The sequence below is a fragment of the Rousettus aegyptiacus genome, unplaced genomic scaffold (assembly GCF_014176215.1).
Source record: "Rousettus aegyptiacus isolate mRouAeg1 unplaced genomic scaffold, mRouAeg1.p scaffold_m13_p_7, whole genome shotgun sequence".
Lineage (NCBI taxonomy): Eukaryota > Metazoa > Chordata > Mammalia > Chiroptera > Pteropodidae > Rousettus > Rousettus aegyptiacus.
Genome location: NW_023416310.1, coordinates 22580562 through 22594951, shown reverse-complemented (window position 1 = coordinate 22594951; position 14390 = coordinate 22580562). Strand labels below are relative to the sequence as shown.

At 35.0% G+C, this 14390-nt stretch overlaps 2 protein-coding genes across 8 annotated transcripts in view; one reads left to right on the top strand and one right to left on the bottom strand.

Moving 5' to 3' along the window:
• Window positions 1-14390, top strand: part of DHX57 (DExH-box helicase 57) — a 66036-nt gene that overhangs the window by 8736 nt on the left and 42910 nt on the right. Inside the window, exons 1-2 of one of the 5 annotated variants that reach the window (XM_016162210.2) lie at window positions 7280-7389; window positions 13989-14203. In XM_016162210.2, the coding sequence (XP_016017696.2) occupies window positions 13995-14203 (209 nt within the window). In that variant the 5' untranslated portion in view covers window positions 7280-7389; window positions 13989-13994. The other 4 variants (XM_016162215.2, XM_016162238.2, XM_036224060.1 and 1 more) reach the window with 4 other exon arrangements.
• MORN2 (MORN repeat containing 2) lies at window positions 2966-7304 on the bottom strand. Of its 3 annotated transcripts, none has more exons than XM_016162274.2 (5): window positions 7161-7304; window positions 5791-5841; window positions 5280-5386; window positions 4437-4573; window positions 2966-3259 (listed from the first exon to the last, which is right to left on the bottom strand). In XM_016162274.2, the coding sequence occupies exons 4-5, from the start codon at window positions 4571-4573 to the stop codon at window positions 3157-3159; spliced, it is 240 nt and encodes a 79-aa protein (XP_016017760.2). In that variant the 5' UTR covers window positions 5280-5386; window positions 5791-5841; window positions 7161-7304; the 3' UTR covers window positions 2966-3156. The 3 variants fall into 3 exon arrangements, with proteins under 3 accessions (XP_016017760.2, XP_016017777.2, XP_016017766.2); XM_016162291.2 differs by lacking the exon at window positions 7161-7304 and adding an exon at window positions 6938-7063; XM_016162280.2 differs by lacking the exon at window positions 5791-5841 and having other exon boundaries at window positions 3027-3259; window positions 7161-7287.

Here is a 14390-nt window from a genome sequence, read left to right as displayed (position 1 = left end):
TATAAATTTTTATACTTTGAAATAAAAAGTTATTTCTTTAAAGGGATACTTTAAATGAATATTAACATATTTTGAATCAAAATTACTAATTAAAGATTAATGGAATTTTTCCTCCTATGAAAATATTTCTTTTCTCAATGCCTCTCAAAGCACATAAAAGCACACACTTACCCCATGGTGCTTGCTGTGATTATATCATCCTTGGATCAAGGCTTCTGTGGATTCTGAATTAACTTAAAGGTTATAAAAAGAAGCTGTAGAGAGGTTTGACTTGCCCGGAAACGAGACTGTCATATGCTAACTAGGCTTTTAAATGAGGAAAAACTAGTGTCTCTTCTAATTATATAAGCAGCAGGTCAAATTCTAGCATCAACTAATCAAATAACTGTACTGCCTTTAGTTTCAAGGAGTAAAAGAAAGAAAACTGTTTAAGAGAGATGACTTTAGTGTCTTAGAAAACTGGAAATGAGCATTGAGAAGTTATTTATATATCAATAAAAAGTTAAAGATTTTATAAGTAAAAATCTTGCTACTTTAAGTAATTTGAAGAAAAATACTGGGAAAATTTAGTTGGCTGTAAAGCAGTTATTTTTCTTTATTTTCCAGAAATTTTGGATTTGCATTATATGTCCTGGTCCTTGATAACAGCCTCTCTCCTTATCTTAACTTGTTCAGTATTTATCTCCTTATAAATTACAGTACAGTAATATTTAATTCTTAAACCATACCAGTTAATGCTAAGCAACAAATCCAAAAATGTCTAATTTTTAAAATGTATCTTTGAACACTTATAAACAAGGACTTTTGAAATTAAATACAAAGCTATTATTATGAGAAACAAAAATACCATTTTTATTTCAATATTTAAAAAAATATTTCAATACACATTTATAGTGGTACAACAAAAAATTAAAAATTTTGGCAATCATATATTGAGAAATAAAATTTTAATATTTTTAAATGAAAAAATATGATATAGAAGTTATCTATTGTATATACCATTTTTTGTCAGTTTTAGAAAAACTGCTTTAGCAGAAACACTCAGGTCTTTATTGTAGTTTTTTTCCCTAGAGCCACTATTGTAAAACATTTTTTTATTAAGTTTATTGGGGTAACATTGGTTAATACAATCATACAATTTTCAGGTGTACATTATCATTTGACATCTGTATATTCTATTGTGTGTTTACCACCCAAAGTCCAGTTTCCTTCAGCTACCATATAATTGATCCCCTTTACCCACTTCACCCTCCCTCTACCCCCCTAGATTTGACCCCCTTTAACCCGTCTACCTCCCTCCTCCTCCTCCACCCTATTGGTAACCACTACTCTATAGTCCTCTGATAACCACTGGTCTATAGTCCATGCTCATGAATCTCTCTCTGTTTGTCCTGCTCATTTGTTGCTTTCAGGTTTATATCCCACATATAAGTGATATTATGTGATTTTCAACTTTTTCTGTCTGGTTATTTCGCTTAGCATGATTATCTCGAGGGCCATCCATGTTGTTGCAAATGGCAATATTTCATCTCTTCTTATGGCTGAGTAATATTCCATTGTATATATGGAGAACAGCTTCTTTAGTCAGTCATCTATCATAGGACACTTCAGTTGCTTCCATGTCCTTGCCACTGTGAGTAATGCTGCTATGAGCACTGATGTGCAAATATCTTTATAGATATGAGTTTTCAAGTCTTTGGGGGTAAATACCCAGTAGAGGGATTGGTGGATCATATGGTAGATCAATTCTTAGTTTTTTGAGGAACCTCCATACTGTTTTCCATGGTGGCTGTACCAATTTGCAGTCCCACCAGCAGTGTCTTTATTGTAATTTTTAATAGGTATATGTTTTGTACTGTTCCGGTCATTTTAAAAATTATTTTATATAAAAGGCAAAGAAGCTTTCTAATCATAGCATATGTGAGACACAAAAGACCTACTTTTTAGAAAATTGGAATATAATTCACTTACCATACATAAAATTTGTCTCCTTAATGTGGACAATTCAGTGGTTTTTAGTACTCACAATTCTGTGTAACTATCGCCACTGATTTCTAGAACATTTCCATCATCCCTAAAAGAAACTCCATGTATCCCAATTCCTCCCTCCCCTGGCAGCCAGTCATCTACTGGACATTTTGCATAACAGCTACACAATATGTGGCCTTTGTGATTGGATTATTTCACTTACTACAATATTTTAAAGATTCATTCATGTTGTAGCATGTGTCAGTGCCGCATTTCTTTTTATGGCTCAATAATATTCCACTGGATGGATCCACCAGATTTGTTCATCCATTTGTCAGTTGATGGACGTCTGGGTTATTTCCAGTATTGGGCTGTTATGAATAATGTTGCTATGGACATTTCCTGTATAAGTCAATTCTCTTGGCTATATACTTAGGAATTGCTAGGTCATATGGTAACTATATTTCTACCTTTTTGAGAAACTGTTTTCCAAAGAGGCTGAATCATTTTACCTTCCCACTAGAAATGTTTGAGGTTTCCAATTCCTCCCATCCTTGCCATCCTTTGTTATTGTCTGTTTTTTTGTTTTTGGTCTTTTTTTTTTAATACAGCCATCCTAGTGATTGTGAAGTGTATTTTACTGTGGGTTCAATTCATATTTTTCCCTAAAGAATGATGTTGAGCATCTTTTTGTTTGCTTATTAGACATTTATATATTTTCTTTGAAGAAATGTCATTCAAACCCTTTGCCCATTTTTAAATTGGGTTGTCTTTTTATTTATATACATTTATATCTGAGTTCTTTATATATTCTGGAAACTAAACATTTATCAGCTTTGTGATTTCTAAATAATTTCTTTCATTCTGTGGATTGTCTTTTCATTTTCTTGAGTTTCCTTTAACACATAGATAAACTTTTTAAAGATGACAAAACTCAGGCACAAAGATTGAATAGGATTAGTTCTGCTGTGTTTATTAAAATGAGCAAACTCTCAACTGAATCACGTAATTTATTTTAAACTAATTATAAGATGATAAAAATAAAATTCAAAAAGACATAAGTGAATGATGGTTTTATTGGCAAAATTACAATATAGAAGTAATGTATGAAGTTATTTCAGATGACAGGTTTGACTTCCTTACAACTAAATGCTTCAATTAGTATATTACAACTTTAATGCAGAGTATCTACATGTAGAGCTTTAGTTTCAGGCCTGGAGCAGCTGTGAAATGAAAACTACCACACCATTCTAGTCCTTGAATATCAGTATATTGTCCTTCACCTTCTACCCTGCAATAGTAAAGGATCAGTTTGTTAATTAACAAAGAGCAAGAATTTATAGTCCAGATACAAGATTATCAAGTCTGTGATATAGTATATACTCTGTCTGAAGAATTATATCTTTCCACTTTCAAACTTTGATTTAAAACTCAGAATCTTGCTTTTCTATACTATAAAAAACTATTACTATTACCATTCCAAAAGAACTGTCGTTATATCAAATTTGGTGTTCGAGATTTTAGGATTACATATGCTAAGTTTACACAAAAACAAAACAGTTAAAAATGTAAAGTTCATATTAGGTAATTTATTTATTTGACAAATATTTATTGACCATCAACTATGTTTGAGGTACTATTCTGTGCTGGTATTTTCTTGGACTCTTTGGAGTGGTAAAAATGCACTTCACATAAACAGACAGACATTTATTCCATGGGTTAGATTTTTTTCCCTCTATTAACATCACTGGAAAAAGTTTATGTGTTATCATCACAGACTTGGAGTCAATGTAGTGAATACTTTTTTGCCCTCCTTAAAATGTATTCATATCAACCACCTCATGACAATTAGGCTGGATTTTCAATTCTGGAAATAATTAATTAAGGGGTATTTATAAATGAACATGAACCTTTGGATGACATGGTATGGTATTCAGTGTGAAGATTAAGCTGGCAAAGTGGGTACCTTTCTACAATTTGAAAATTACAATTTTGCCTACATTTTTAAAATTAGTCTAGTAAAAATACACACACATATCAGATCAAAATGAAATAAACAATTACAAAATTATCCCCAAGGCTACTTTTAAAAAATTTATCAGGATATTTCCAGTGAAAGTAATTTTTGCTTACATTTCTCAATAATTGAAATAAGCTTTCAATTTATAAGCTGAATGCAAATGCAAAAGGTTCTATATGAATAGCGGGGTCAAGAGAAAGTAAATGAAAAGGCTAACAGATTATCACCATAAACAATATTTTCTTTTTGAGGTTCATGATGCTCAGCATCTCATAACATTTTTTTCTCCCCTCAAATAACCCCACGTTTCCTACCAAATATGTTAAAAATAATTTTAACAAAATGTATTACAAAAGAATATTTGGCATTAACTAAATATAATATACTTAAACGAACATGCCTGAAAAGAATCTTTTAGAACTATAGTGACTTTTTATTTTAAGCTTACCTATTTTCATTGAAATTTCCAGTGTACTTTGCCCCACTTGGGAATGTGTAAGTCCCCAGTCCATGAAACATATTGTCTTTAAAGTGTCCTTCATATACTGCTCCTGAGAAATGCTCAAGTCTTCCAAAACCATTCATCTGTTTGTAACAAAGGAAATGACCTAAGGAACTAACCTTCGGTTTCCCTGGAATACTTTGAAAATGTACACATATGTCTATCATCCACTTAGTTTAATTTAATCTATCATTGTATTACCTTTTAAATGACATTTTAATCACTACCCTTCATATGTGTCTCTCTGTGAAGCTCCCCCAGGTCAAATGTTCCTGACATGGGACACTTAACATCATGGTTTGAACACACCATGATGATAGTAGGGGTCTCTGAGATACCTTGAATATATCAAAAATCTTAAAGGGCAACCAGTTTTGTTAGCCCAAGAAACAGTACAAATGTTAAGAACAAAAACTGTATTCAAGCAGACCTGGGTACACATTCTTGTTTAATCACTTAGTAGCTAGGCAAGGAATCTGAGCCTGATTTACCTCATTTGTAAAATAGGAGTATTAATGGTACCTACCTCAGGAGGTGGCTTCAAGGATTAAAAGAGAAAATTACATAGTAAGTTTAGCTTTACCCAATGAACAGGAGATTAGAAAGATAATGATGATTAGCTCTATACATGAGTTTAATATTACTCATATGTTCATATATGTTAAATATAATAATTGGTTTATTGTTATACAATCTACTCATGTGTTTTTAATTAACTGTGAAATACCTGGAATTATTTAACCAATAAGTTTACTTATCTATTGTCAGTATTCAAACCAACAACAATACCTTGTCATCTTTCCAGCTTCCTGTATAGACAATCCCATCAGGAGTGGTATGAATACCTATTCCATTTCTCTCAAAGATTCCAGAAGATGTCCTTGTACAATCACCATCTAAACAAGAGAGAAATACTGAAGATTATAAATGGAAACTCTGTTTGACTACATGATAAAGTATTTATATTCAGGCCTAATCAAAACTGCACCTATGTGTCTCTTTGTCTTCTTAGTACTGAAACAAGTGAGACCACAGATGAGGAGCTTAGATGGTCTTATAATCATTGAGATGCAAGAACTAGGAAGACTGATAGACTGATAGGTTATCAAGGCATACTGCCTAGACTTAACATTAGAATTTATACTTAAAATCTGTTCATCTAGTAGTATTCCTATGTTATTTTGTTTAATGGCGTTAATGTGCCAATAGTAGTTTTATAAAATATGAGTCTCATTTTTTTTTACACTTAAGCTATTTAATTTTAACCTGTATAGAAAAAGTAATTGAAATGTATGCTTACCATACTTGTCTCCATTTGGAAATATAAAGTTTATCTTATACACTTCTGCAGCTGTTTTAAAAGATTTAGGAAAAGTCATATAAATGTAAATATTTTTATGTCATGAGACCCATAACAAATGTGCTTTAAGAGCTAATCAAATAGACTCACTTATTATGATCACAAGCATATGGTTACTTGGCATTCCATTTGTTCAGCAGAGGGTTTGGGGAAATAAATAATTATGTCTAGATGATATTTATTTCTTGGTTTATTTATTATAACAGCTTTATTAATTTATAATTTAAATACCATAAAATTTATCCTTTAAAAGTATACAATTCAATGTTTTTTAGAATATTCAGTTATGTAACTATCACCACAATCTAATTTTAGACTATTTTAATCACCCCAAAAAGAAATCATGTACCCATTAGCAGTTATTCTCCATTCCTTTAATTTTCCCCCACCCTCGCCCTAGCCTCAACCCCTGGCAACCACTAATCTACTTTCTGTCGCTATGGATTTGCACATTCTGGACATTTCAGATATGTGGAATCATACAATATATGTAGTCCTCTGTGATTGGCTTCTTTTACTCGGCATGATGTTTTCAAGATTCATCATGTAGCATGTATCAGTACTTCATCTCTTTTTATTGCCAAATAATAGTTCATTGCACAAAAATAACACATTTTGTTTATCCATTAATCAGTTGATGGACAGCTGGGTTTTGCCAATTTGGGCTGTTATGAATAATGCTGCTATGAACGCTCATGTATAAGTTTTTATATGGATATATTTTTATTTCTCTTGGGTAGCCTATATGATCTATTGATTGTCTTGTGGTAAGGTGGAGTGAGGAATCTCTGATTTGGCAGACAGAAGGAAAGGAAATAAAGATAGTAAATGATGAGGGGTAGGATGTGAGGGTGGGGTAAAAACAGAATGAGACTGGAATGGAGACCAAGTAAAAAAGAATGGCACTTGGGAAGCAATCGTTAAATGCTTATTAATCAGAGCACTTTTATCATTCAAGAAACCGAACTGTTTTCAATTGCTCTTAAATAGTTCCACATTCGAAATTTTTGGAATGTTTGAGCTAGAAGGAACCTAACAGATCGAGATCGACTGGCACCATAGAGGAAACAGAGAGGTTGGCACTTGCCTAAGGTGTCACAACAGCAAACTAACGGCCAAATCAGAACTGGAATCCCTGTCTCCAGATTTCCAGGCCAAGGGCTCTCCGCGCCCCCACCCCATCTCCAGCGCAGACGCTCAGGAAATATGTCACACCAGTACGAAGTTACCAAGGGCCGAGCGTGGCCCAATGAGAGTTCCACTTAAAGGCGCCCTTCCGCGCTCGGGGCATTGGGAAGAGGGGCACTTACTTGGCAGAGAGGTGCTGGAGAGATTTTCTTGACTCTGCGATTTCCCCTGAGTCGCCAGCTCCGCGGCTTGGAAGGAGCCAAGAGTGAGCTAAGCGCAGAGTGCTTCTCGGTTGCTGGGGCGACCAGGCACCTCTCACCCGGAAACGAATATGAGAGGGGCCAAGGCTGAGCCAATCAGAAGGCTCCAGGGCTGTGTAGCTGCAGCTGGGCCGCGGCAGAGCAGCTCCAGGTGAGGTCCGTGAGGGGTGGCTGACCCTTGTGGGACCCCTTGTCCCTGGGTGCTCCCTCCTGACAGCCACCGTGGGAAGCAGCGCTGCGAGTTGGTACGACCTCCCCTTCTGCGGACAAAGGGCGTGTGCATGGTCTGGTCGGACCTTTGTCAGTGTGCCGACCCTTCTACTGCCTCCCTCTCCCGGAGTGGTCAGTGTCGGAGGAGCTTCCTGGCTCTGTAGGCGGGATCCAGCCTGTTTGGGGCGAAAGAGTCTGGACCAACAGGATCCCAGACCCTGGGACCAGGCCAAGTGGGGGTCGGCAGTTGATTTTGTATACGCTTAGGCTGGAGGCGGGGGAACTAAATTCAGGCTCCTAGCTGGGTAAAGGGTTGGATTGGAGGGGCTCGGGTTTCGTTTCCTGTCTGTCTCCATCTGGAACTGGGCCGCTATTGGTAGAGGATTGGAGGTGATGAATGCTGGAAGAAAGGTACCAGGTTTGGGTATCTTCATGGCGATGGGTATATGGTGTTAGAGATTTTTCTGGAAGAGGAGTGGTGTGTATCAAGTGTTCAGTGTCCAGCTTGGTGATTATGTACCTGGGAGCCAAATGGGTGTGAAACAAAGGATACTCTTCAAGCCGAACAGGCCCTTGTGAAAAAAAGATAGTTGGACTCTTCCCTGGCTAAACGGAATAGAATAGTGGAATCCATCCATGTGGATTATACAACCTAATTCCTATTCCTTGGAAAACGTCTGGGGGGAGTTCAATTGGATACAGCCAGTAAGTGTTCATTTGGAATTTGAGAGCAGATCTCAAATCAAGTTGTAACACTTTCTGGGGTGGTGTGAAACAAGTTGTTGATCTCTGTTTAGGCAAGCTTGCTGTGGCTTGGGTTGGTTAGCGAGCCACTTTTTTTTTTTTTTTTTTTTAATCAGAGCACATTATCTTTTTGCTTTTTTTCCTTGTGTTCCTTATTCCATAGACTTTTTTGAGCTGGTGATTTTTGAGATGAAGCTCTAATCTTTCTGTCTGATTTTCACATCCTTTTTCTTTTTCAAAATTTTAGATATAATAGGTTAATTATTGATGCACAACTCTTCAGAATTCAGTTTGTCTCATCGTTTTGGTCTCCTGTTAAGCTTTTAATGACCCTACATTTTGGGGGGAATATGTATATATGTACCACTTTTTACAGAAGAACTTGAAGTAGTTAAACTTCTTATGATCTTATCTAAGAGGAGGAAATAATGATATGGTTTAAAATTTGAACTGGAAAATGTTTTAATCATATTTTTTATTTTCCATATTTTATGATGTTTTGAAATCAGGAAGAAACTGCACTTCCTAGGGATAGGTAATTAACAAATGACCTGTGAACACAACTTTCATTTGCACACCAACCAATCTGGAGTCCATACCCTCAACCACCTCCTAATTTCCCCTACCCTGAAATCAATCCATGACCAGGTACCAGGCAAATAGGGGTATCCTCTCTGCCCCAGAGCCTGCCGTAATTATTCAGATTTGCTAGTGCTGAACTGTTTACCCTGCCCTGTCTTTCCCATGTAAACCCCAGGAAGCTTGTAGCCTGTGCCTTCCCTTGGCTCCTTTCTGCCTCCTCACTAGTGCTTCCCCCTTGTGGCCCGTGGTGACATGGCATGCCTCTCCTTTCTAAGGGAACTAACACTAAACTTTTTCTTTCAATGGCACTGAACTCTCCATGTTGTTACTCAGTCACATTTATAAATTAAGACCCAGGCACAAATCAGTGGGGGCCAGCTTGTCATTAACCTTTGAATTGAAGATAAAAGATATGTGTGTAGCAAGGAGTCGATGTGGTGGAAAGAATGTCAGCTTTGGAGTCAGGTGGATTGTTTAAAACCCTGGCTTCATCTACCTTTTAAAATACATTCAGAATCTATGACCACTTTTCAACTCCACTGCTCCTACCCTAGTCCAACCCACTGTATTTTTTCTCTAACCCGAATAACTGCAGTTGTTTCCTAATTGGCCTCCTGGTTTCTCCTCACTGCCCCTCCTCCCCCCAATCTTTATTCTTTACATAGCAGCTGGAGTAATTGTTTTAAAACATAAGTCAGGCATATCTAGCTTTTGCCTCATAGTGAGTTCTCATAGTGACTTCTCATTATATAGAAGATCCTCCAACTTTGTTTCATTATAATGTTGATGAGATGCTACAAGATCTTAACCCTTGTTTATATCAGGTAGCCTACAGTAAAATTGGTTTCATTACAAGTCCTTTTGCTTAAAGTCACAGAACCAATTGACAATGTTAAGGGAGAACTTAACTGTATTTAGAATAAAATTCAAAGTCCTCCTAGGGACTACATGGGCCTCTCTGCTCTCTGACCTCTTCTCCTTTCCTCACTTCACTACAGATTTCTTACTGTTCATCCAGCTTTTGCACCTATTATTGCTTCTGCTTAGAATGTTTTTTTTTTTAAATATTTCATGACTCATTCTCTCAATTTGTTCAGGTGTGTGCGCAAATATGATCTCAGAGAGGCCTCAACCTAAAATAACACCCTCAGGGTTTTTCTTTTTCTTCATAGCATTTAACTTATATATCTATTTGTTTATTTTCTGTCTTACCCTTCAGAAGGTACATTTCATGAGGCAAGAATTCTGTCTTCTTTGCTGTTATATCCCTAGGACTTGGCACATAATAACTACTCAATAAATATTTGTGGAATGAATAAATAAATGAGTGAATCTGTATTCTCATATCATTCAACCTTCAGTCATTCATTCCACGAGTACATATTGAATTCCTGCTATATGGCAGATACTATTATTAGAGGTACAGTATTAGTCAAAATAGATATAATCCTTGCCTTCAAAGAGCTTTCTGAGAGGAGGAAGATAAGGAGGAAGGGGAAGGAGTAATCAGTAAATATTTATAATCGTGAAAGATTTTGAAGAAAGGAGTACCAAGAGACATAGTTTAATTTCCACATATTTGCAAATTTCTCAGATTTTTTCTTGCTTTTTATTTATAATTTCCACTGTTGTTGTGAGACATACTTTGTATTATTTTAATTTTGTTTAGTTTTTTGAGGTTTGTTTCATAGCCTAGTATATTACTATACTGAACTTTTTTCCTATGCACATGAGAAAAATGTTTATTGTTGGGTAGAATGTTCTAAAGTTATCTCTTAGGTCTAGTTAGTTTATACAATGCTTTAAGTCTTCTGTTCATTGTTGATCTTCAATTTAGTTGTTCTTCTACCATTGCTGAAAGTAGAGTTATAATGTTGATGAGATGCTACAAGATCTTATATTGTTATTATTGTTATATTATTGTCTTATATTGTTATTATTGAATTGTCTATTTCTCCCTTCATTTCTGTCATTTATTGCTTCATATATTTTGGTGCTTTGTTATTAGATGCATATATGCTTATAATTGTTATATGTTCCTGATGGATTGACTCATTTATCATTATGAAATGTTCTTTTTTATCTCTAGAAACTTTTTTGCTTTAAAGTCTCTTTTGTCTGATAGCATAACCACTCCACCTTTCTTATGGTTTCTGTTTACAAGATTTATCTTTTTCCATCCTTTTACTTTTCATTTATTTGTATCTTTGAGTTTAAAGTGATATATAGACAACACATAATTGGGTCACTTTTTTTTTAATTGAGGTATAATTAACATATAACATTAGTTTCAGGTGTACAACATGATTCGATATTTGTATAAATTGAGAAATGATCTCCACAGTAAGTCTAGTTAAAATCCATCGCCATACAGAGTTACGAAAAAATTTTTTTCTTATAATGAGGACTTTTAAGATTTACTTTCTTAGCAACTTTTATATGCACAGTACAGTATTTACTATTGTCACCATGCTGTACATCACATCCCCATGACTTATTTAATTTTTAACTGGAAGTTTCTACCTTTCGACCCATCCTTTCCCCCACTGCCCTCTGGCAACCACTAGTCTGTTCTCTCTATCTATGAGCTCGATGCTTTGTTTTTTAATTATAAGTGAGATCATACAGTATTTGTCTTTCTCTCTCTGACTTATTTCACTTCACACAATGCCCTCAAGGTCCATACATGTCACAAATAGCAAGATCTCATTCTGTTTTATGGCTGAGTATTCCATTGTATATATACAACATCTTATTTATCCATTCATCTATTAATAGTGACTTAGGTTGTTACCAGTATCTTAGGTATTGTGAATAGTGCTGCAATGAACATGGGGGCATATAACTTTTCAAATTAGTGTTTTCATTTTGTTCAGATAAGTCCACAAAAGTAGAATTTCTAGACCATATGGTAGTTCTATTTTTTATTTTTTTTAGGAACCTCCATACTCTTTTCGTAGTGGCTGCACCGATTTATATTACAGCCAACAGTGAGTGCATGAAGGTCCCCTTTTTTTCACATTTTCTCCAACATTGTTATTTTTGTCTTTTTGATAATCGTCATTCTAACAGTTCTAAGGCAACATCTCATTTTGGTCTTGATTTGCATATCCCTGATTACTAGTGATGTTGAACATCTTTTCATGTACCTGTTGGCCCTGTGTATATCTTCTTCTTTCTGCTCATTTTTTAATCAGATTGTTTGGGGTGTTTTGCTGTTGAGTTGTATGAGTTCTTTATATATTTTAGATGTTAACTCCTTATCAAATAGATATATGATACACAGATGTTTTTGCCCACTCAATAGATTGCCTTTTCATTTTTTTTTTTGATCATTTCCTTTGCTTTGCAAAAACATTTTAGTTTAATGTAGTCCCACTTGTTTATTTTTGGTTTTGTTGCCTTTGCTTTTGGAGTCAGATCTAAAAAAAACATCATCACCAAGACTGATATTTCAAGGAGCTTATACCACCTATGTTTTCTTCTAGTTTTATGGTTTCAGGTCTTACATTTAAGTCTTTAATCCATTTTGAGTTAATTTTTGTGTATGGTGTAAGATGCTAATCTAGTTTTATTATTTTCTTGTGGTTGTTCAGTTTTCCCAATAACATTTGTTGAAGAGACTGTCATTTTCCTGTTGTGTATTCTTGGCTCCTTTGTCATAGATTACTTGATTGTATATGTGTGGGTTTATATCTGGGCTCTCTGTTCTGTTCCATTGATCTATCTGTTTTTATGCCAATACCATAGTGTTTTGGTTACTATAACTTTGCAATATAATTTGAAATCAGGAAGCACAATGCTTCCAGTTTTGTTCTTTCGCAAGATTGCTTTGGCTATTCGGGGTCTTTTGTAGTTTCCTACAAATTTTAGGAAATGTTCATACAAACATTACAAGTGGTTTTATTTGTGGAAAATGACATTGGAATTTTGATAGGGATTACATTAAATCTGTAGATTGCTTTGGGTAGTATGGACATTTTAACAATATTAACTCTGCCAATCCATGAGCATGGAATCTTTGCATTTATATGTGTCTTCACTTTCTTTCATCAGTGTCTTATAGTTTTCAGTGAACAGGTCTTTCACCTCCTTGGTTAAATTTATTCATAGGTATTTTATTCTTTTTTGTTCTATCAATTCTGCTTTGCTTTGTATATTTAGATGTTATGATGCTGGTGCATAAATATTTACAATTGTTAGATCCTCTTGATAATTAACCCCTTTATCATTATAAAATGTACTTCTTTGTCTCTTCTTACCCTTTTTGACTTAAAGTCTGTTTTGTCTAATATAAGTATACCTAATCCTGCTCTCCTTTGGTTTCCATTTACATGGGATATCTTTTTCCATCCCTTCATTTTTAGTGTATCATGTCCTTAAAACTGAGGCGCTTCTGTTATAGGCAGTTATAGTTGAGTTTTGTTTTTTCATCCATTCAGCCACTCTGTGTCTTTTGACTGGAGAATTTAGTCTATTTATATTTAATTATTGCTAGGTAGGGATTACTATTGCCATTTTATTAATTAATTTTAGATTTTGCTAGATCCTTTGTTCCTTTCTTTCTCTCTTGTTGTCTTCCTTTCTGATTTGATGATATTCTGAAGTGGTATGCCTTTATTCCTTTCTCTTCATCTTTTGTGTATTGATTATAGATTTTTGCTTTGTAGTTTCCATTAGGCTTACCTAAAACATCTTATAGTTATAACACTTTATTTTAAGCTGATAACAACATAACCTAAGCTGGATCTCATACAAAATCTCTACACTTTTACTCCTCCCAGGCATACTATATGAGCCAGGCCTGTGTTTTGAAAGTATATATGTAAATTAAAATTTTATTTATCAAATCACTTATTAAATATGTGAAAACATATCTACTCAGCTAGAGATCTTTAAATCCTATGCCAGATCTAACCAAATCAGAATGTAGGATTAGGGCCTACGCATGTGTGTCTTGAAACTTCTCCATATATTTCTGATGCACATCCCTGGCTATGAAATCTGTGTCAGAGAAATTCACTAAATATTAATTCTGAATGGGTGTGCTCGTAAATCTTTTGCGAAACAGCTTATCCATGCCTTCCCTAAATTGGTCCTTTTAAAATGTACTTTTTCCTTTATTTCTTGAAAATAGGCTATATCCCTTTGACAAAGGATTACTGCTAAACCTGTCTGATTTTTTGATGTCTGTATTACTTTTTTCTCTTGCAGGCGAAAATGAGTTCAGTAAGAAGAAAAGGCAAGCCGGGCAAAGGAAGTGGAAAAGGGTCTTCTAGAGGAGGAAGAGGAGGCAGGAGTCACACTAATAAATCTCACGGCGGTAGCAGTGGCAGTGGTGGCAGTGGTGGCAATAGAAAGGCCTCAAGTAGAATTTGGGATGATGGTGATGACTTTTGTATCTTCAGCGAATCACGGCGCTCAGCCAGGTATTATGCTGTTTGAATGTTCAAATATGGAAATGGTATCAATTCCTATCTATAGGACAACAGTTGGCTAACAGAAGGGAGGGAAATGCTAAGTAATTCTGATCAAATTACTTGTTCCTCTTATTTTAAAACCTTTCTTCATAACATTTCTAACTGCATGATGGGAAATAACAACTTTTTTGTTTTG